A 22317-nucleotide genomic window follows, 5' to 3' on the forward strand; every position below is an offset into this window, starting at 1 on the left:
TATCATTAACATTCCTGTGTAAAGTATACTTTTTGTGCCAGAGAGAGCAAGGCAATCGAAGACATTTTGTAGAAATGGCACAGCGCCATGGCTGATTGCTTGTACAGGTCACTGATTGAGAATTTCAGCTACAAACTTGTTACCTTGCAAATGCTAGAGCAACTCACTCTGGGAAAAGAACACTTGATCTTCAGAGCCAACAACCGTAACACCTAACCTCAGTAAGGCGAGGATTAACCGCAAACCTCTCCTGACCCTTAACTTCGAAATGATGTCTTTTGTTTTTCACTTCACGAAGTGAACCGGTATGTACGTGCAAAACCACAACCTATTTCCAAGTGGTGGATAAGTGAATATATGCGGTAAAAATCTAACTCAATTGGTATGGATGTGAATGGATTACTTGAATATAATTTATAAAGAAAGTTAAATTGCACAGAAACTCAACTTATTCATGTAGGTCATGAACTTTGAGAAGGTTTCAATCAAAATGCTAGAGTAAAATGTACACTCATTGTCCACTTTAATAGAAAAAACTGTACAACTGCACATTCACAGCACATAAAATCATTCAGATACATGTCAAGAGCTTACAGATACAGCATGAATGAGCAGGGATGTTCCTATTAAAGTGGCAAATAAGGATGTTTATTTTTATGGAGATGTAATTAAAATGCAAAAGTTACATGTCAAAGCAATGCACTCTAGCAGATAAAGAATACCCCAAATGACAGTGCCATAGATTGTAGATAATATGGAGACCATTGCAGACACAGATGTAGTACTGTGTTAAATAAAATCTTAAATAAGATTTGAAGTGGTCTAAAAGGGGGGGGGGGAAACCTTATATGTACATGTAAAACTCAAATCACCAAATATTCTGTTGATGAAAAGGTTTTATTTACAACATATAATGGCTAATACAATACATGTTTTGTACACTATCACAAAATGTGTGTAGATATGAAGCATATACTGTATATAACAATGTAACAATATAGTGTATACTGTTTCCATAGTATACATTTTATGATAATGTATAGTTTCCTTAATATACATTATCATAAAACGATACATATTAATCTTTTGTAATGCTTATTTAACACTGTATGATGGATATGACAATTATTGCAATTCGTAGTGTAATGTGAAAACGGATATGTAAATATAAACAATTCATAATAATGATCTGTGTTTATCTTTATAACAGACTTTACTAGCACTAGTACACTGAACAAAGAAGAAGAAGAGCACTCTCAGGATTAACAGAAGACATTAAGGGTAATTGGTCCATTTTCTGACATTTGTGCTCTAGACATGTTCGATATGAGAGGGCATCAGTCGCTGTGTATGATCAGTCTATTTTATATCACTGCATACTTCCATGTGAGCATTCAGCCTATGAGGGAATCCCGGCAGCTGGAAAAGTATAAATGGAGAAAGTGCTCATGCCTTAGGTGAAAGAGCGTCTCTGGTCTCTCTATAGTCCACTCTGAGGCATTCGTCCTTGGCTGCTCTGTGCTGTTGGCTCTCTGCTTAAAGCTGAAGCTAAAGCTAAAGCTGCCTGAATCTCCTCTAATATGGGTACTGCTTCTGTTTCTTGCCAGCGAAGCAGGCCAGCCAGGTACAGATCAGCATGGCTGTAGCTGCGCCCGCACCGGTGCAGTAATACGCCCAGCCGATCTCACACGAACCTGCACACACACACACACACACACACACACACACACACACACACACACACACACACACACACACACACACACACACACACACACACACACACACACACACACACACACACACACACACACACGAAACAAAGAGTTAAACTCACCCTTGAGTCCACCTCTTTTAACAAACTAAAATAATAATGCCACTTCAGCGTCTCTCAGCCTTCAGGAATATTCATTCAAGGTTTGTATTCATTTTTGGAAGAAGGATTATAAAACTTCTTTTTCTGTGTCATTTCTTAAGTTTGGTATTGGGACAGTATTCCTACAACATTCTAACCACATACATTTGCACTTAAAATGTATCTCTGGTTAGCCAAACAAAAAAGAAGCTCTATGCATTTGACCACCACCTTCTTGTTGTTACTCTTTCAGCTGTTTTATGCACTATAACAGTTGCTATGTCAAAATTTGTAATTGGGCTTTCAATTGCCCTAAAGATGCAATATGTCATAATGAATTTGTTTATCAAATGTGGCTTGGAGAAGTTAAACTTGTACATTGCAGCTAAAATGCATTTCAGACCCCCTAAAGTGGTTGAAGCAATGATCAGATTTAAACCATATGGATGTACACCTGCATTTTCATCCAGATAATCACTATACAAACATAATCCAAAAATCAAGACGCATGCTTTCTTTATTGGTTGCAATAAATGTGATTAAATATATCCTGTAAAAAAAAAAATCTGATTATAATTTGTCTAATTTTTTAAATGATAAATTTTATAATAATATAAATTTATAATAGACTAAATTTTGCAATAATTTTCTAGTTGCTCGTCTTAAACAGGCTGGTTAGAATTAGTCCTTATGAACACATATTACTCACACATAATTACTCATACTGGAATGTTTGTGACCTCACCTCCAGTTCTGGGCCCCAAGAATTAGCCATGGCCCTGATCTTAAAGCATATAATTCACCAACACTGCAAATGTTATGTAGTGAAAAGAGTGAGGAGTGTAAGTCTCATACCATAAATGATGTTTTTTTGGAAATTTGTACACAGTAGTATATTCAAATAAGGTACATCTAAGTTTCCATTAAGGCTTCGTGTAAGACTCCTCTTATTGATTTTAGTGGAGCAAACAACAAAAGACCATTCACGTTGTTAAAGTGTCGCTCCCTGGTGTGAAACAGGGCCAGTCATGCATCATACAGAGGAACTAAACCCCAGTGAAACTCATTTAAAGAACTAAACTGAAGAAGGATGTTCTGTATATCCATGAAATTTATTTGTGGTCTTCTCTTTTTTTCCCCATAACACATACTTTAACAACGATTTCAGCTGTCTTTGTCAGAGACTTTTAAATTCTGTGGCTGGAGTTAAAGACTGTGTTGAGCGATTAAAAAAAATTCTAAAGCATTCACCTTTCTCCAGTAAATTTTCAAACAATCCCTGATAACACACTATGTCGTTTATCTGTTGAACTCCACCTACATGCTTTTTGCTGAAAGTAGTGTTGTTTAAAATATTGTAATATATTCTATGCTGACAAACAGCATAATAAACCAGGCATTGGCCTTTAACAACCCCTATTTCCACAGATATTATTTTTCATGGTGATCTCTTACAGATGAGTTATAGCTGAATACGAAATAGACGGGATAAAAACATGGAAAACAGTCTGTCTAAGATGGTAGCTGAGCATTTTTAACCAACTGTGCATAATCTGAAGGGAAATACATTAATGTTTTCCTCTTGTCTCATGATATATAATAACAGTTCAAAACATGCAGTATCTCAAAGAAGACAATCAACACAGATACTCGATTTATTTTCAACACAGAGAGAAAATCAGTTACCATACCATTTTTATGGCATTTGGCAGACACCCTTATCCAGACTGACTTACATTTATCTCATTTATACATCTGAGGGTTAAGGGCCTTGCCCAAGGGCCGAACTGCGGTAGCTTGGCAGCACTGGGACATGAACTCCTGACCTTCTGAGCAATAAGCCAGGGCCTTTATCCACTGAGCCACCATTGCCCATCTCTGTAGTTTTTTTTTTTGAGTTCTTTGGATGTACCTCTTGCGATCTCAGGTCATGAGGGTGTTATTCTGATGCGTACGTGTGACTGAATTTCTGGCTTTCCTTTAAGCAACTACGTATATTTTGTGCTAGAGGAACCTTTAGAAACTAAGCACTTTACCTAAAGGTCAGACTTGGCCATTTGTTCAGTGCCGCATATTTGGAACTACGTGCTGTAATATGAAGAACGGCACCTGTGCTTTGAGATCACACACAACATATTATACCTCTCCTCTGCGCTTTCAGAAGTATCAGAAGTCGTTTTGCTCACATGTTCTTGTGGACAAAATCATACATCAAATATGCCCAAAGCAAATGTAACAAATTTTAATCAGTGATGGTGCATTTATTTATGGAAAGTGGGACATATTGTACTGAATGCTTTAACACTGTAATTCCCATCAAGACTTGCTGACAGTGTGCTTATTGCCCATTTCTGTGCTGGATTACATGTTCCTGCAGTGCTGTTTCTTTTGCTTAACGCCTGCACGAAAGTGATTCCCAACTGGGGCATTAAGTTAGACTGCCAGTGGCATTCATGCACAGTGAGTAAACTAGACTGTAATGGGTACTTGTGCATTCAAAATTAGGTTAGAAAGAGCCTGAAAGAATAATTCAGATGCCTAAAGTGGGGACAATATCAAAAACTGTTATACGTTTTGCAGTTTATTAAGTATGGAATTAAATGCGCTGAATAAATAAGATATTCACATTAAAAGAAATGATTTTCAGGTGCCAACATACACCCTGGACCCTGGTATAAACAGGGTAGTAGGGCTAAGCCATTCCTGTCTCTCAGCAATAAAAAGACAACAGTATACGGTTTAACTTTTTAGCACCGTTTATTAACAAATGACTTAAAACGGATTATTTTGGATTTTTGTGGAACCAAGCGCAACCGCACCCCCAAGTATGAGAAAAATACAGAGAATGGACTGCAGCAGCGAGGGCTGGGGCTGAAGTATAGTTTCATGCTGTCTATCAATGACAGTTGTGTTAGGTGGTTACAGCGTGAAACACCCTGCAAATTTACTCTCTATTTGGGCTCATATGTTTCAGCCCATGTCACTGATTCATCTGTAACACATGATCAGCAGTGATTGAGAAGTCGCATGTGAAATACATTCACAGGTGTAATGCATGTATGTAAACAAGGTGGATTATTCATTTTATCATCCTTTAATTCCCAAAATAGATAAAAGTAGATTGACTAAGCATACAATGTCCAAGCAAAATCCACAAAATGACAAATGATGACTGTTAGCTTAACTGTTTTTTTTTTTTTTTAATGAAAGAGTTACAACCTTTCTGATTACTCTGTTAGGTATTCAGAGGAAACACAGCATCAACGAATTCAGATGTCCGTGTGTGTGTGTGTGTGTGTGTGTGTGTGTGTGTGTGTGTGTGTGTGTGTGTGTGTGTGTGTGTGTGTGGGTGGGTGGCTGGTGGGGGGGTGATAGTTTGCCCGACAACATTCTTAATATGCCATCAATAAGACCTTGCAAAAAAAAAAAAACACACATTGCTCAAACCTTATATTATCATTGTTACGCTAGTGATAGATGTCACTGCCCTGAGCATTCACTTTTCACATGCGGAAGCTCTTTTGTCAGCATGTGACAGTTACATGAGCACCGAAGAAACATCAGGAGACAGTTTAATACTGCATCAAATGAACAGAATGAATTTGTGAAATTATTCACAACATGTCAGATTTCTTTTCTATGCATTTGTATTAGCTCAGCTCAGCTTAGCTCTACTTCCAAATACCCTTAGCACTGTGAGATCAAAAAATCTCGAACACGATCCAGAACTGTCATCACTGGAGCATTAAAGATTAATGTTTGCTGCAATATACATGAGGCTCAAATGGTAGCATGGTTATGCTAATACCCAGCTAACAGTTCACTAAGGTTCACGGAACAATTTCTGAACATCACAGTTTAAGGAACATTTGGCTTTGAAACTGTTTTTATTTGTATATATTTTAAAATGAACATTCCCATAGTGTCATGGTGCGTTCAGTTGGAGCCATGTGTTCACCATGAACATATGGGAACACCCCACACTTGTGGTATGTGCCACTTCTGAAGCTCTTAAAGTTCTGAATGTTTTGAGACAACCTATAGAAGGCAGATGCCTTTATGCCCTGATGCCAATGCTGCCTCTTGAGTTTAGAAATTTAGAAACCAGTGTAAGGCATGCTTGAAAGGTAGTATGAGCCACAAAGTTGCCAAGATACATACCTAGGCTTACATTCTCTAAGCTGAAATACAGTGGGGGAAATAAGTATTGAACACGTCAAAAAAATTTTCAGTAAATATATTTCCAATAAGGCTATTCACATGAAATTTTCACCAGACTTTGGAGAAACTCAAGAATTCCACACATATAAAGAAATCCAAACATTAAAGTCCATAAATGAAGTTATGTGTAATAAAGAGGAATGACACAGGAACAAAGTATTGAACACGCTAACTGAAATTTATTTAATCTTTAGTGGAGAAGCCTTTGTTTGTAATGACGGCTTCAGGACGCTTCCTGTATGAAGAAATTAATTGGCCGCAGTATTCTGGTGTGATTTTGGCCCGTTCTTCTAAACATATTGTCTTTAAATCTTGTTCAATTGGATTCAAGTCAGGAGATTGACTCGGTCATTCTACCACCTTGATTTGTTTTTTCTCTGAAACCAATTGAGAGTTTTCCTTTGCTGTATGCTTTGGATCGTTGTCCGACTGGAAGGTCCACCCACATCTCATCTTCATCATCCTGGTGGATGGCAGCAGATTCTTCTCAAGAATCTCCTGGTAAAGGGCTCCATTCATCGTTCCTTCAATTATATGAAGTCTGCCAGTACTATGCGATGAAAAACAGCCCCACACCATGATGCTTCCACCTCCAAACTTCACTGTTGGTATAGTGTTTTAAGGTGATGTGCAGTGCCATTTCTTCTCTAAACATGGTGTGTAGTATGACAGCCAAAAAGTTCAGTTTTGCTCTCGTCTGACCAGACTACACTCTCCCAGTATTTCATAGGCTTGTCCAAATGAATTGCAGCAAACTTTAAATGAGCTTCAACATGCCTTTTCTTTAGTAATGTAATCTTGCGGCGTGAGCATGAGCAGTGGAGTGCATTGTCTATTGTTTTCTCTGTGATGATGGCACCTGCTGCCTCTAAGTGTTTCTGGAGCGCTTTCTGAGCGGTCCTTGGCTCTTGGGCTACTCTTCCGACTATTCTCCTGACTCCCTGATCAGAAATCTTGCGAGGAGCTCCTGTTCGTGTCCGGTTGATGATGGAGTGATGTTGCTTCCACTTGCGATAATGGCCCCAATGTTGCTTACGGGAAGATTCAGAAGTTTTGAAATACGTCTGTATCCGATTCCATCAATATGTTTTTCAGCAATAAGGTTGCAAAGGTCTTGGGAGAGCTCTTTGCTTTGACCCATCATGAGATGTTTCTTGTGTGACACCTTGGTAACAAAAAGCCTTTTTATAGACCATAAGTTTAATAACCCAGCTGATATTAATTTGCACAGATAGGGGGTATAGTTACTTTCTAACTTGGATTACCTTAAACGATAAATTTTGGTCAGATAAACAGACCTTAGCTGACATTCTATGCAAACATTTGACTTGGACTTGACTAGATGGCTTCTTCTACCATTTTCAGTCACGCATGTTTTCAGAGCATTATAACATAACATTATGCATACAACATTATACAGGAACATTATGTTATTTTATAAAATACATATTTTATTATATGTTAGGTAGCACCTGACAAGTGTTCTTAGAAGTAGTAATGTAAAATGATTATTTGGACCATTACTCTATTTGCTGTTGCTGAGACTAATGAATTTCCTTTGAAACGATATATTTGGTGGGGGTATGATGGCTTAGTGGTTAGCACATTTGCCTCGCACCGCTGGGGGTTGGAGGTTCAAATTCCACTTCCCCTATGTGCCTCGGGGGCTTCCTATGGGTACTCTGGTTTCCTCCCCAAGTCCAAAGACATGTGTTGTAGGTTAACTGGCATTTATGTAATGCCAGTTGTGGTGTAAATGTTTGTGCCCTGTGATGGGATGGTACCCCTGTCCAGGGTGTCCCCCATATTGTGCCCTGAGATTCCTGGGATAGGCTCCAGGCTCCCCCACAACCCTGTGTAATATAAGCGGATGGATGGATGGAGGGATGGATGATATACTTAGACTTACCCAGTTCAAACTGGTCTGAGCGGTTATCACATGTCTGTTTGACCTCCTCACTATCCCAGCCAAGAGGGTACAGAGCACATCCAGAGCCAATGAGAAGACCTGCAGAGAAGACAAGTAAATGCAATTAAGTTGTTTTTTTTTCTTCTTAAACTGGTATTTTAAATGTTATGTTAATCAATACCTCTCTCCCTCTCTAACACTATCAAAAGGTACTCTGCTCAGTAACATAAAGGAACACAACCACCTCTATCAAGAAGCTTTTTGAGTGTACTCAATAAATAAGAGACGAGTTAAAAGTATCGGTCAGAGAAGGCAACATATATCCTGAAGATTCACGTTTCCCATGGAGGGCTTTTTGACAGCATGTATTAGTTACAGTAGCACTTAAAGATGGATTAATATTTAAAAAAAAAAAAAAAGTAATTTCAGTACTGCCAAACATAAAAAAAAAAAGTATTAGAGGGAGATAGACAATCGCAATGCTTTTCTGTAGTCTAGGCATGAAGATGAAATCAGCAAACACTTGGAATGCATAATGTGGCAGCTGTTTAAGCTGCTTTGTGGCAGTAAGTGATATTAAAAGTAGTATAAAAGACCTCATTTGAACCCCAGTCCCTCTTGCAGTCTCATCTCCGGTGTCACAGAGGGATTCTTGCTGCTCTTTGCATTTTGCTATTCACTGGGTCTCAGTACTGAGCTGCAAGGTCAGCTCTGGATGGATATTAGCCCTCAGTGCTCCGGCTGAGGGGCTTTGCTGTCACATGAGGTTAATCCCTTCCAATTTGCCTTTTGCTCGCCTATCAGTTTTGGGCCAGTCATGGAGAGAGCGAGACACACATACGCCCAACCCTGGATAACCCTTCCGCATGGAGGGGCAGAGAGAGATAAGTGGAATAAATCAATCCCCACACAAGTCTATCATACACCTCAGAAATGAGGAAAGGCAGATACATTCATTATAGCCACACGTGACTAAAGAGCACATCAACACTCGACAGCTTTCTTACTTACATTCGTACTGGCACTTAACAGGGAATTTACAAAGTGCATAAAGTATAAGTGGTTATAAGACTGCACAGAAGGGTTCACAGCAGGATGTAACCAGAATGAAAAGGATCCTCAGATTCGCTGGGGTGCACAGTTGCATGGTGAACATGATGTTCAGTGGCGTTAGAATTTATTTGCACCTAATAAACCACTCACAGCCTTTCCCAGCCTCCGCAGTCACGCACTGTATGGAGAACTTCTTAATAAGACTTCCTGAGAATGAGACATTCTGAAAAATTGATGCAGATGATCTTGTAATAAAGAGAATGCCTTATGTGAGCAAGAAACTGATCAAATCAAATAATCATGCAATACTTGCAAGGTCACGTACTGCAGCTTTTTTATGACATGTGCTTTTGTTTACATTTCCATATGTTAGTTTTGGTTCTGTCTCCGCTCCTGTCCCATCACTGGTTTGTTGCCAGATTGTGTTCACCTGATTATTGTGTTCATTTGATGTATGATTGCTCGCTATGCCTATAATTATCTTGTCTGTCCCTATGGACACGGATATTTAATCACAAACACAGCTTCACAAACAATAGCCAATTCTAACTTATAGTATAATTAAAACGATGCCTATTTATATGCAGCACATTCAGCTTCTCGAGTCTCTTCTTCTTGACTCACTGTCCTAGTTTTGAAATGTAGGTGGGTTTGTACCACAGTGAAACACTCCAAAGATGAGACCTAAAATATGTTGCATCAAAAGCTTCTGGGATTCTCTGCTGGTCACAACTAAAAATTATGCTGCTGAAAATTTTCCTCCACAAATTGGATCTTATATAATCTTCTGGTGCGTGCCATAACAACTGAGAGAATGCATAACTCCGAAGCCATATTGAGAAGGCAGCATATTCATTCTGAATTTTAAACAAACTCATGAATTCTCTTTCAAGTCGGAAGTAACGTCAGATAAAGAGGCGTGTAATCGGCTTGAAATGTCCTGCGGTGTTGCGAAACAGAAACAAAAGGAGAATAGCTTTTCTTCTTTTCATAGCTTTGACAAACATTCATGTTGTTCTATCACGTTAAATCTCATGTCTGTCGAAAGTGCAACAACTAATTGCATGGAGTTAGAAATAAATACTCTGTTATTTAAGAACTGTAAGGTGTTAAGGTAGAACAAATAATTACCAGTATGTACATGTGCTCAAACCCCAATTGCCTCAAGTACACTAGCACATAATCTCCATCCACAACTAAACAGACTCAGGACAAACAGAGAAAAGTAGACAATAATACATCTAGTGCATAAGTTATGACATGCACTCCTTTTCTATTCATTTCCCTCGTTATAAACAGCTGGATGACAGAGAATAAGGGAAGCAGGTGGCTCCAGTCTCCAGCGATCATTCAAACAAAGTGCAGCTTCACTCTTTCATCTCCCTCCTCTCTGTTATCTCTTTTCTCTCTCTCTTGATCTGCATGCTCTATTCATCAAACCTTTAGCAAAGCATGATATCTGCTCTAACAAGCACAGAACTTGTGGCAGATGATGGATGTTGATGTTCCTGCACGTACGTACAGTACGTTCCTACATGAAAACATAATGAGGTCCACTGCAAATCTCACCTGGGTCTGGAACAGACAACTTTTTCCACAGAGATGGAATGATGTACACATAACTGAGACCTATTTATGTTTTGTTGTTAAAGTGAGAGCAGTTGTATAGCAGTTGGATCTGCAGGAGATGGTCATCACTTCCCCAACACTGTTGTTGCAGGAGCAGTAGACTGCTTTTGACCATGTGGCCTCTTATTGCTCATTCCTTTGCTTTTCATTAGGCATTTTGTAGGTTTAATCCCTTCCTCCACACTCCCTATGTGGGATATTGAGAGCCTGAGCTTTGGTGGTGGAGAGGGAGGGTGAGGATTACTAAGAATGGAAATGGCAACTGCAGATATGGTCTTCATGCCAAGATGCCAAGGGGGCAGACTTGTGAACGACAGCTTGAGCTTGGAGGCATTGCTCTTAATGTGTTTCCACATTGTAAAAGCTATTTTGGAAGTTGTCTACTGTGATAAATATATTCAGTGTCTGTTAGGGAGAAGTGTGTCAGAATTGATGAGCACCAAGGGAACTGACTCAGATTTATTCATCTTTATTCTTATTACTCCTATTTCCACTGAACACTGAATACTCTTGGCAACTTAATCCTTGCTTATTTATTTATTTATTTATTTATTTATTTAGATAATTTCAAACCACTTTTGTAGAATTTAAGTTAATGTTAGTGTCCTAGGGATATAGCCTTGAGCAGAGAAGTGCAATGCATTTAATGACTAGATCACAGTACATCAAGTTACTCTGGAAGGGAGCCATCAAATCCAGCTGGAAACCTTTAATACAGCAAAGTAGTCAGATGTTCAGATCAAAGGACAGATGACAAAATATTAATTAGTGCGCTCTTCAACATAAAATTTGGTGTCCTAGATGTTTAATATCAAGATGTCTGACACTCAAAACCTTTTTACTCTAGTAAAAACCACTGAAAAAGAGGCTGGTTACAGTTGTTCAAATGTAAGAAGGTCAAATGTAGATATAGACACATTTATATGGTAATTATTTACACTTATGATACACAATGGATATTATTCCCCAAGTGCTAGTAGGTTTGGATGGTCACATGATAACAAAAAGGTTTATTTACAGATTTTGTTCTTATGTCTTTGGCCTGGTGGATGGTGTGTTGTGTCTGATGTGTCTGATGGTGGATGGTGGGCCATCCATATACAGAAGAAGCCTGATTTACATCTGGCTACAAACACACCTTTAAAAAGAATGTTTATTTGGAGTAATGCTATAGAAGAACTGGTTTTAGATTCATAAAAGTACCTTTCACTTCATGGGTCATTAACCGTTTCGTTTAGTGCCAGAATTTACAATTAAAAAAATATTTTCCAAAGCATAAAAAAAATCACGGTGTAAACACTTAATTCATTAAATGACTCATTACAAAACCAACAACAATAATTAAATAATTATCCATCATAGCTTCGATTCTTAAAGGAACAAAGATGAATGGTTCTTTTATGACATTGTTTTAAGAATATTAGATGGTTTTACTTTCAGTCAGCACTGGGGTTGTGAATTATTTATATTATCATGCATACAAATTAACGATTCTTTGGTACAGTACTCTCTCTCTCTCTCTCATTCAAATTTCTGTGTAGAGCCCTATACCTGAGTGTTTCTCTAACGGAAAATGATTTGAGTCGAACCTCAATGTAGATACCTCACTGTGAATTTTTTAAGTCTCATGTCAAAAATTAATTTTCAATAGTGTTTATCCAAAACATAATTTAACCCTTCACTCATGTCTGTTTAAATGCCACTTACTGACAACAGATCCCGTTTTATCACATTATCACAGAGATTATACAACGAAAGCTAAAAAACCCTAAGCAGCACCATGAACAGGTGATAATGAGATAAATTTGAGAGCTTTTGTCAACTGTGAAGAGGTGCATCTGGTTTCAGTGCTGCAATCATGGGAATTGAAATTTGTCAGAGCCACTTCAAACCCATAGCCTACAACTTCAGGAAATGATGTGCAGCTCTGAGTGCTTATAAAACAAACCAAATTTGTTTTTACTGCAAAGCCATAATAGCACAACACAATGGCCTCTAAACAATCTGATGTAAAGCCAAAGTTCCTTATTGCCTTAACAGATTAAATTAGAAAAATGCAAATGAGACGAGTAGCTGCAGGCTGTTTATGAAATATGCAGAGTTAACATTTTATTTATATCATACGCAATATGTGACTCAATAATACTATTATGTGATTAATGACTATTAATGACTGTTATAATGACTGCCTACAGAGATGCTGCCAGCCTTGTATGAATTTTGTTAGCTAATCTGAGGAATATTGACTGTATCTTTGTCCAGAATAGCACATTGTCATGTTATATGTTACCTCCTCTTTTGAAAATCTCTTATTGCATTATGTGGTTTCAAACACAACATACATTTTAGTGTAAAGATTCTGGCATTGTAACCAGACACTGAACCTGTCTGGCAAACCATGTATATCCATCCAACTACTCCCCATCACCCCATTAACATATCCTCAATGTTCAGTGCCTTTTACAGATACTACACTTTTACACAGATTATGACCTGGTCCATCACCCAATCATCCTTTCTCCTCCATTAGTGTTCAATATGTAGGCATGAGTGGACCCTGATGAGCACTTGTCAGTGGTTAATGCTTCCTCTGACTCTTGCTGATTATCCTACAGCTACTCATTCAGGCTAGTCTGAGAGCATTGTGTGTACTTACAAGTAATTAAAGATTTAAGATGCACACTTCATACACAGAGCAAGTTGTGGAGTTTAACAAAGAGTCCAGTGAGACAGGAACCCATTTACAACCTTTAAAACTTAAAGGAGACACATTACAAGATAGAATTAAACAGAATAACAGATTTTAGAGCCATTTTGTTTACTTGGTGACATATTTCTATCCATCCTTCCATTTTCCATACCGCTTATCCTATCACAGGCGACTCGGGGGAACAAGGCAGTGGATACTCTGGACGGGGTGCCAACCCATCGCAGGGCACAATCGCACACATTTATACACACCCATTCACATTCTATTGACATATGGAAATACCAATCAGCCTACAACACATGTCTTTGGACTGGTTGAGGAAACTGGAGTACTCGGAGGAAATCTCCAAAACATGGGGAGAACATGCAAACACCACACATACAGGTCAGAGGCAGGATTCGAACCGTCCAACCCTGGAGGCGCAAGGCAAACGTGTGAACCACTAAGCCACCATGCTCCCTGGTGACGTATTTATATTCATTTATTGCTTTCATTCTATTAATTATGCGTGAAGAAAACACTGTACATATGTGTACATTATGTATAAAGAAAACACTAGATGTAATGTAATCAAGCATACAGCTTGCCATGTTACTGAGAAACTGTCAGTCCTCTGTCCTGAAAATGCGCACTTCAAAAAACATTACAGCTTTACCTCTGAGTGTGACAAAGCAGTAACACTGGAGACTCCTTCCAAAAATGCTAAATAAAGTTCTCCTCACTGAAAACATCACCATATCAACAATTACTCACATATACAGTATATTTTGTAAATGTTTATGTGGAGCATACAAATCCCTATGTAAGTTGTTACTAAGGAAATGTTAATATTTTAAAATGAGCACAGAGCAGCACTGGTATAGAAAATTAATCAACATTTTCTGACCAATCAGAATCAAGAATTCAACCACACTGACATAAAAGCTTTTTATAGCTCAGCCAAATACAGCAGACATTACATGAGTGATGGAAGAAAAGTAAAATTAGAGTGTCACGGCACACCACAAGAAATAAAACATGAACGACTGGTCTATGTTTATCCATGTTAAAATGTTTAGTGAGTGAGCTCCAGTCCAGTAATTGAAGGTTCACACAAACAATGTGAAATTCATTCTTGCTATGAAAGCAAGGTCATGTCACTATTCTGAGGCCACTCATTTTTTTGTCATCTCTTCCCGGGTTTCATTGGTGGGGTTTCTGGAATTCTGTGTCCCCTGCTCTCTTGGCTTTCAATGCTGTTCTCAATTAGCATTCAAATGGGCGGAGAAAGTGAGGAGAGAGAGAGAGAGAGAGAGAGAGAGAGAGAGAGAGGAAAAAATAATGACTGGCTGGGTTATTCACAGAGTGGAGAATGGGTGACATGAATAGGTCTGGAGCCAGTTTTAAAAGAATATCCCATCATTCTTGGAGTCGGAGGACGAAGAGGTGGGAAAGAAAGAAGAAGAGTTGTGAAAACAGTGCACCAAAGTGCGCTGGGGTGAAGGAACCTTTTGGACAAGATTTGTCTCTTATATAAGCAAAAGATGGAGATAAAGGATGGGGTTAGAAATATGCAAATTGAGAACAATTAAAATGCTCACCGATTAAAAGAACATTCTTACAATCTTGATCTAAATCTTTCTGTTTATATTAGTTTAGAAAGATTATATTAGTTTGGTAATATTAGTTTGGCAAGTAATAGTGGAGTTTTTTTTTTAATGAATGAATGACACTGTCACATTTTTTGTTCAACCACCCAAATAAAATAAAAAAAGACAAGATACTCTTAGATTTTGTTATTCTGCACATTTTCTTTGTTCACTACACAACACTTAGCTGGCCTCCTGCTTTTCCACAAACTTTTCACGTTTCAGATTCAAACAGGATCAGAGGATTTCTTGTAGGAGCTTTATTTCAGGGTGAGGGAATCCAAAGAAAAGGATCTATAGCATTAGTTTCTGAGACTGGAGAAACTTTCATGGGAAAGCTGGACACCAGAATGCACCAGAATGTGGATAAGAATGGATAAAAGTCCAAAGGAATACATTTCTTTTGAAATTAAGACACAGAACAAACATCATTTCGCGCCATTCAGATTTGATCATCATCAGAAATTAGATTACCCAGCAGTGCCACAGTGGGTAGCACTGCCGTTTCACTGCTGGTTTGATCCTGATTTGTGTTTACTATCTGTGAGGAGTTTCTATGCATGTTTCTCCCCAAATCCACCTTCACTGGTTTCCTCACAAAATAAAATGTAAGTAGGTGGCTTGCCTACACTAAATTGTACCTGTGTGTCTGTGTGTGTGTGTGTGTGTGTGTGTGTGTGTGTGTGTGTGTGTGCGTGCATGGTGCCTTGCAATGGACTGGCATTACATCTCATCCAGCGTGTATTCTTGCCTCACACCCAGTGTTACTAGGTTTGGCTCTGCATTCACCACAATGCTGACCAGGATGAAGCAGTAACTGAAGATGAATAATGATTAGTAGAGGATTTCATATGAAAGGGTAACAACTAGCCTAATAGCCCATTATATATATATATATATATATATATATATATATATATATATATATATATATATATATATATATATATATATATATATATATATGTAGATCTTCTTTATCAACAGTATACTATAAAACAGATGTTCTCTACGCCTGAACACGAGCAAACTGAAAAGGTTTTGACCCTGTATTAAGATGTCACAGCTTTAGGTCAAATCATATATATTTCACCAGGCATTGAACTCCTAAGGGTCAAGGTCAAAACAGTCTAATTTGTAAAAGTAGATATCCTCTAAATGTAGGCAAGCCTAATGGGAACATCATTTTAAGTGATCTTTATGATCACAATGATCATCAACACTGATTGAAAAGCAGAAATGGGTGCATATAGGCAACATCAACATGAATCTTATTATTCCTGAATATAGCTCCACTTCCAAATGCAGTAATAATACATATTACAAGGTTGAACAAGAAATGTCATGCACTTGCTCAGTACGTCCCATTCATAATGTTTGTGGTCAACCCTGAACGTCTGCGCTCCATCCAAACCAAAATGGCTGCAGCTGGTTACAGGGTTACACAAGATCTAAAAAAAGGTGGTCGATCGATATTTTTAAAGTACCAATGCTAAGACACTCTTTTGACATGGAAAAGATGACAAGCAATCAAATGCTGATACTGGACTGATATTAATAGTTGATAGTATTATGAAAGTAACTATGTTACACAGAAATGTGTTCTATCTTACACTGGTGGTCGTTTCTATTGAACTGTAGCATGGCCATTTCCCACGGGAGAAATCTTCAGAGCTCTGTGACAAGGTTGTTTTTTGTTCCTTGTCTCAATAGCTGCCATGTCATCTCAGAGGTCTCCATTTAAAAGCCGCCGATTAAGATACGTTATAAATGATGCATGTTATTGTATTTATTGGGTGTGATAATGAATTAAAATATCAACTATTGGACTGGTAACAGAAGTTTATCACTGATTTATTCGTTCATTCATCTTCATCCTGGTTGGGGGTTGTGGTGGATTCAGATCCTATCCCAACTTTTTTTTGGCTATTTAAATTCCTCTATAAGCTCTCTATTTTTCAACAGGGCACATGATTCACTGTCCTCTTTCTGAAATGACTTTAAGGTTAGTATGAAAACCCCCTCAGAGACAGCAATACATTCATTTAGCTTCAGTGTTGGTCAGTGTGGCAGTGGACCTGGAACCTATCCCAGGAACACTGGGCACGAGGCAAAGATACAGCCTGAATGGAACACCAGTCTATTGCAGAGGATCATGCACACATACTCACACTCTCATTCACACCTAGGGACAATGTAGAGTAACAGTAAGTTTCTCGGGAGGTGGGAGGAAACCGAAGACGCCAGAGGAAACCCACGCAGACAAGGGAATAACATGCCAAAACGGGGGATCCTGGAACTGTGAGGCAACACCATGCCACCACACCGATCTCAACTTATTGCTGAGAAAGCAATCATATAGGATTCAGCTCACATTTCTGAAGATTCCAAAACTAAACAATTACTCTACTCAGGTAGAATGAGTGAAGGATTACTCTGACGGAAACAGGAGAATTACAGAGTGATGTTTAATTTGTCGAATGTCCGTTTGTGTAATACTAGCTTTAAAAAAAAATACATACACATCTGGCGTCTTTGCTAAACTGCTGCGAGGACACCCGGGCACATCACAGCTGAGACAACTCAGTGTGAACTTCTGTGTGTGACTTTGCTATTAAGCCAGTCAAGCATTCTTTGATGTGTGAGGAGTTTTAAAATAAAATATGTCAGCTGCCCATGATTTTGACTGAAAAGCTCACAACAGTGTGCAGTGGAGCGGCGCACTTTCATCACTTGCTCCTCTGAATGATTAAATGCACTGCATACATACCTAAATAGTGTTCAGTGTGAAAGTTACCTCCAATTTAAGGGAATCTTGTTCACCGGTGCATTGTTGATGCAGAGGGCATACAGCAAACAGTGCAGTTTGAGTATGCATAAATAAAGATAGAAAAAATGCTTATTCTCAAAAAACTTAATTATTCCCCACCTTGCACTCACTTTGAATAGACTCTGGCTAATGAAGGTTTGCAGGTTTGATTTACAGGATCAATGTATACGCATAAAAACACACACACACACACACACACACACACACACACACACACACACATATATATATATATATATATATATATTGTGATCATATGCCAACTGTACTGCTGGACGTCTTAGTGATGTAGCTAGGTTGTGCACAGAGGCAATTATTCATTTTCTCTGACATAAAACAAGCTGTTTTCCCCAGAACTGTCTTAAAGGTTACACCCAAACACACCAGTGCAGGAAACTCAGCAATATGAATGCCTTTTTATTGCCACTATACATATGTCAATGAAATTAAGAGATACCCTTATTATGCTCCACCAGCAATATTTCCTTCTGTGTTCTGTCATCTATGTATATGTATGGACTTGTTGATGAAGTAACCAAACAATGCACAAAAATGTGCTGTTATCTTTATGGAAAAAAAGGAATATTTCCGGAATATTATAAATATAAATATAACCGGAATATTTCCATACTATTTTGTTAGCATAACATGCTGCACTTACAAAAACTGTTGCTATATATCTAATAAAGGTACCATTCAAGAATCAGGTATCAGGTCTAATTCATTCCACTTATCAAAGCACTAGAAGGTTTTGAAGTCAGCACATTTCACACATGAATTACACATGAACCACAATCTTTTCTAAAACACATCAATTTAAGTTAACAACAAAATCCACTGTGTCTTCCAATGTCATATCTCCTTCCTGTTTATCCTGTAAATCTGAACCCAAGATTTTTATTTTTTTTTTGCTGCTGTTTCATGTACTGTACTTTAGCCTGTAGGTACATGACTGACTGACAGCAGGCCTTTTCCTCTTTTTTTGGCTGCTTCAAAATACAGTAACAGAAATCCACTGGGAATACAAGTGAACCATTCTCCAGCAGAGCCGTCCCTCAGTCAGCCTGAAAACAATAAGCTTGAGGTTCAGGGGAATGAGGTGTGACGGTACTAAAACTGCACTGCTGGCAGAGGGTGATAGATTAAGATGGGGTTTTTTTCTATTAACTAAAGGAAAACCCAGACAATTGAGCATTAATTTTACAACTGCATCCGTCAAACAGGAAGAATTGCCAAACATCATATATTCGACTTATTGCTATTTAAAGTCATGAAATTTCACATTCCAAAAGTAATCAGAATGTTATTCAGATCTGATTTGCTCATGAGCTTTGACATCAAGATAATATAAAGTATAGAATACCAGACTGTCATCAATGTCAGTGTTTCCAACTGAGATGAACTATAAAGAAAACACTATTCAGAAAATCAATATTCAATTTAAATTGTATTTGTGTGGCACTTTTAACAATGAACATTTTCACAAAGCACTTTAGATTTAGATTCCTAATGAGCAAGCCAGAGGAGACAGTGGCAAGGAAAAAAACTCCCTGAGACAACATAAGTAAGAAACCTTGAGATCAACCAGACTCAAAAGAGAACCCATCCTCTTCAGGTGTATACAGATGTAGAACAGTAAAAGCAAACAGTACTAAGTGTAAGGATGTTCAGTATGAGCATATCATGAATAAGAGTCCTGGGATGAGCACAGGACAGTCTTTATAATTACAGTAGTAGTTATTATGAATTAGTCTACAGTATCCAGGTGAAATTATCTACTGAAGAATGGGTGAGTCATAAACTGTTAAATGTTTAGTGTATCCATGTGCAATGAAACATTCTGTAATGTTTCTGTGCACTTAGATAAAGCATGACGGAAGGGTGAAAACTCAACATTTGCTTTATTAATCAAAATCCATGGTGGGAGTCAGAATACAGGCAGACAAGGTGATCAAAGGTCTATCCAGAAAGTATGCCAAAAATGAAGAGGCATGGGTTAACATGATGAGAACTAGAACCTGAAAACAAAGCTCATTAGAAATAACCAAATTAAGGTGGGTCACAGAACAGGTGAGCATATTAGGGCAGTGGTTCTCAACCAGGGGAGCGCAAATTGTTTTTAAGAAAAAAAAACACAGACCAGGCATCATTTGGGTACTAGGTGTATTTTATTGCTTTTCAATAAAAGAAAAAAAAAGAATATGTATTTTCTTTTTGCTGGGGAGAGGCGGAGCTTAGCCTGCCTTTTATCTAGCAGTCATAAACTTCGAGTCAGTGCAAACCAGTGTTGCCAACTAAGTGACTTTTCAGACCCCTTTAGCGCCTAGCAACAAATCTAGCGACTTTTTGGACAAACTTTAGCAACTTTTCAAACTTTTTGGACAAACCGTAGCAACTTTCAGGCCAGTACTGTCCTGCAAGCACAAGGTCTTGCTTTACCGCTGCACTCACACCTCTCTCTGCATCTGCTCTGTTCAGTGAGGGACTGAGAGCCGGAGATTTAACAGTGTCACGGATAAAGAGACGCGCCTAATTTACATCATTCATGCGAATGTTTTTAGAACGCAAGACAAATGAAATGCAACATGATTTACATACATACCATTTACATACATACATAAAATAGTCCACGTTATTACAGCCTAGTTCTCTTTTTCAAAGTAGGTATATTGTTCAGAAACATCAAAAGATCATTCATATTCTATACCTGTCCATTATATAGTTTTATAAAAGTCATAAAAGTTATGAAAAGTAATTAAAAAAGTACAAAAACACAAAAACAAAAATCTGTCTATCTATCTATCTATCTATAGCAGATTATAGATTAGGTATATACACACACACACACACACACACACACACACACACATATACATACATATACATTATATATACATATATATATATATATATATATATATATATATATATATATATATATATATATATATATATATATATATATATATATATATATGAATGATAGGGTGCCACATGATAGGGGAGGCTTGGGGGGGGGCTTTAGTTACAAAAGTTTGAGAACCTCTGCATTAGGGTAATCAACAGGGTGATGACACAGAAACAAAAGTGCATACCACATACCCAAAACAAAACAACATAACACTTGCTGCATTCGGAACCACACCGCAGGCTGAAGGAATTCATTTATACAATCAAGCCAACAAAAATGTCATCATGGTCATATAAACTATCTGAACAATACAATACCACTTTTCAGTTGAGAAATATACTGCAGGCATAATCAACAATCTGACATCTGGCAAAATATATGCAATAATGGAATGGAAATATTTTTTCCAGGACTCTAATTAATACTCAAAGAGACAATATGAAATATTTCCAACAATCCACGAGTCTCTTTTTGTAATCCTAGGGAGCGCTATATATCTGGGACAGAGTATAAAGGGATCATCCAGAATGCTGCTTAGTATTTCTCTGTCACTTACAGACAGACTGACACATACTCGAGTATCTGGCGGTGCTGTTCTTTCTTCTCAGAAACCCAGTGGCCTTCTGCTGATGCCCTGACATCCCTGAGCACACCATTCGAAACAGCTAATTAATCCTGTTGCAGCTTGAACCTTGCAGAACGCTGGAAGGTAGATCCCTCCCACTTCTTCAATACCACATTGTGCTCAACTACTGACAGCCCCTCTGATAAGGCATTCAGCCGGGCTCAGCACACCATTACGCTACATCCTCTCAGAGTTCTCCCATCAGATTAACAGCCACAAAAGCCACGTCAACTAAGACATCCTTATAGCTCACTACCACTACAGTATATGAAGCAGATGACTTTGCCTCTCCAAAAGATGGAGCAATTTCTTGAGTGTACTACATGCTCTGCACTTAAATGTACATTCAGCCATTTTGAAGTTGGCTGTTTAGGACTCAAATACAAACACACAATTGTACTTCAGTGGACTATCAGGATCCAGATGTGGCAAAACTAATAGAGACATATTCCAGAAGTCTGTATGCAAGTATGTATTCTGGAATTGCATCCAAAGCTGGTTCTATGTATGGACCTGGGAGGGTGAATACTTATGCAACCAACAAATGTCTGCTTCTTTGTTTAATTAACGTTTGTGCCACAATAAAAATATTTGCATATTTTGTGAAACTCAAATGATAAAAATCTCAATTAAGTCCATTCCAATTCTAGGTAGTAACACTACAAAATGGGAACAATTCAAGGAGGGTGAATATTTATGCAAGGTACTGTAGCTGTAAACTCGTGACAGAATCATAAACATTTCCATCAAAGTGCTTCATAGTTGTCTTTATTCACCGCTGTTCAGGGGCTCTGAGACATTATGAAACAAAACTGAATCTTACCTAAGGTATCTCTGTCACACATCTGGAACAATACTTTAATTCACTACAGTATACAGGGAAATTGTGTGCAAAACATCTGGATGTGATTCAGTTCCCCAAAAATCATGGGAAAAGAAGGGAGAA

General features: G+C 38.0%; 1 protein-coding gene across 1 annotated transcript in view; it reads right to left on the bottom strand.

Moving 5' to 3' along the window:
* Positions 1 to 506: 506 nt before the first annotated feature.
* Positions 507 to 22317, bottom strand: part of LOC108278289 (LHFPL tetraspan subfamily member 6) — a 56340-nt gene continuing 34529 nt past the window's right edge. Inside the window, exons 3-4 of the mRNA XM_017491546.3 lie at positions 7986 to 8084; positions 507 to 1694 (exon numbers count right to left, since the gene is read on the bottom strand). Of these exons, the coding sequence (XP_017347035.1) occupies positions 1576 to 1694; positions 7986 to 8084 (218 nt within the window). The 3' untranslated portion in view covers positions 507 to 1575. The remainder of the gene's footprint in view (positions 1695 to 7985; positions 8085 to 22317) is intronic.

Source organism: Ictalurus punctatus, chromosome 17 (genome assembly GCF_001660625.3).
Source record: "Ictalurus punctatus breed USDA103 chromosome 17, Coco_2.0, whole genome shotgun sequence".
NCBI classification, from domain to species: domain Eukaryota; kingdom Metazoa; phylum Chordata; class Actinopteri; order Siluriformes; family Ictaluridae; genus Ictalurus; species Ictalurus punctatus.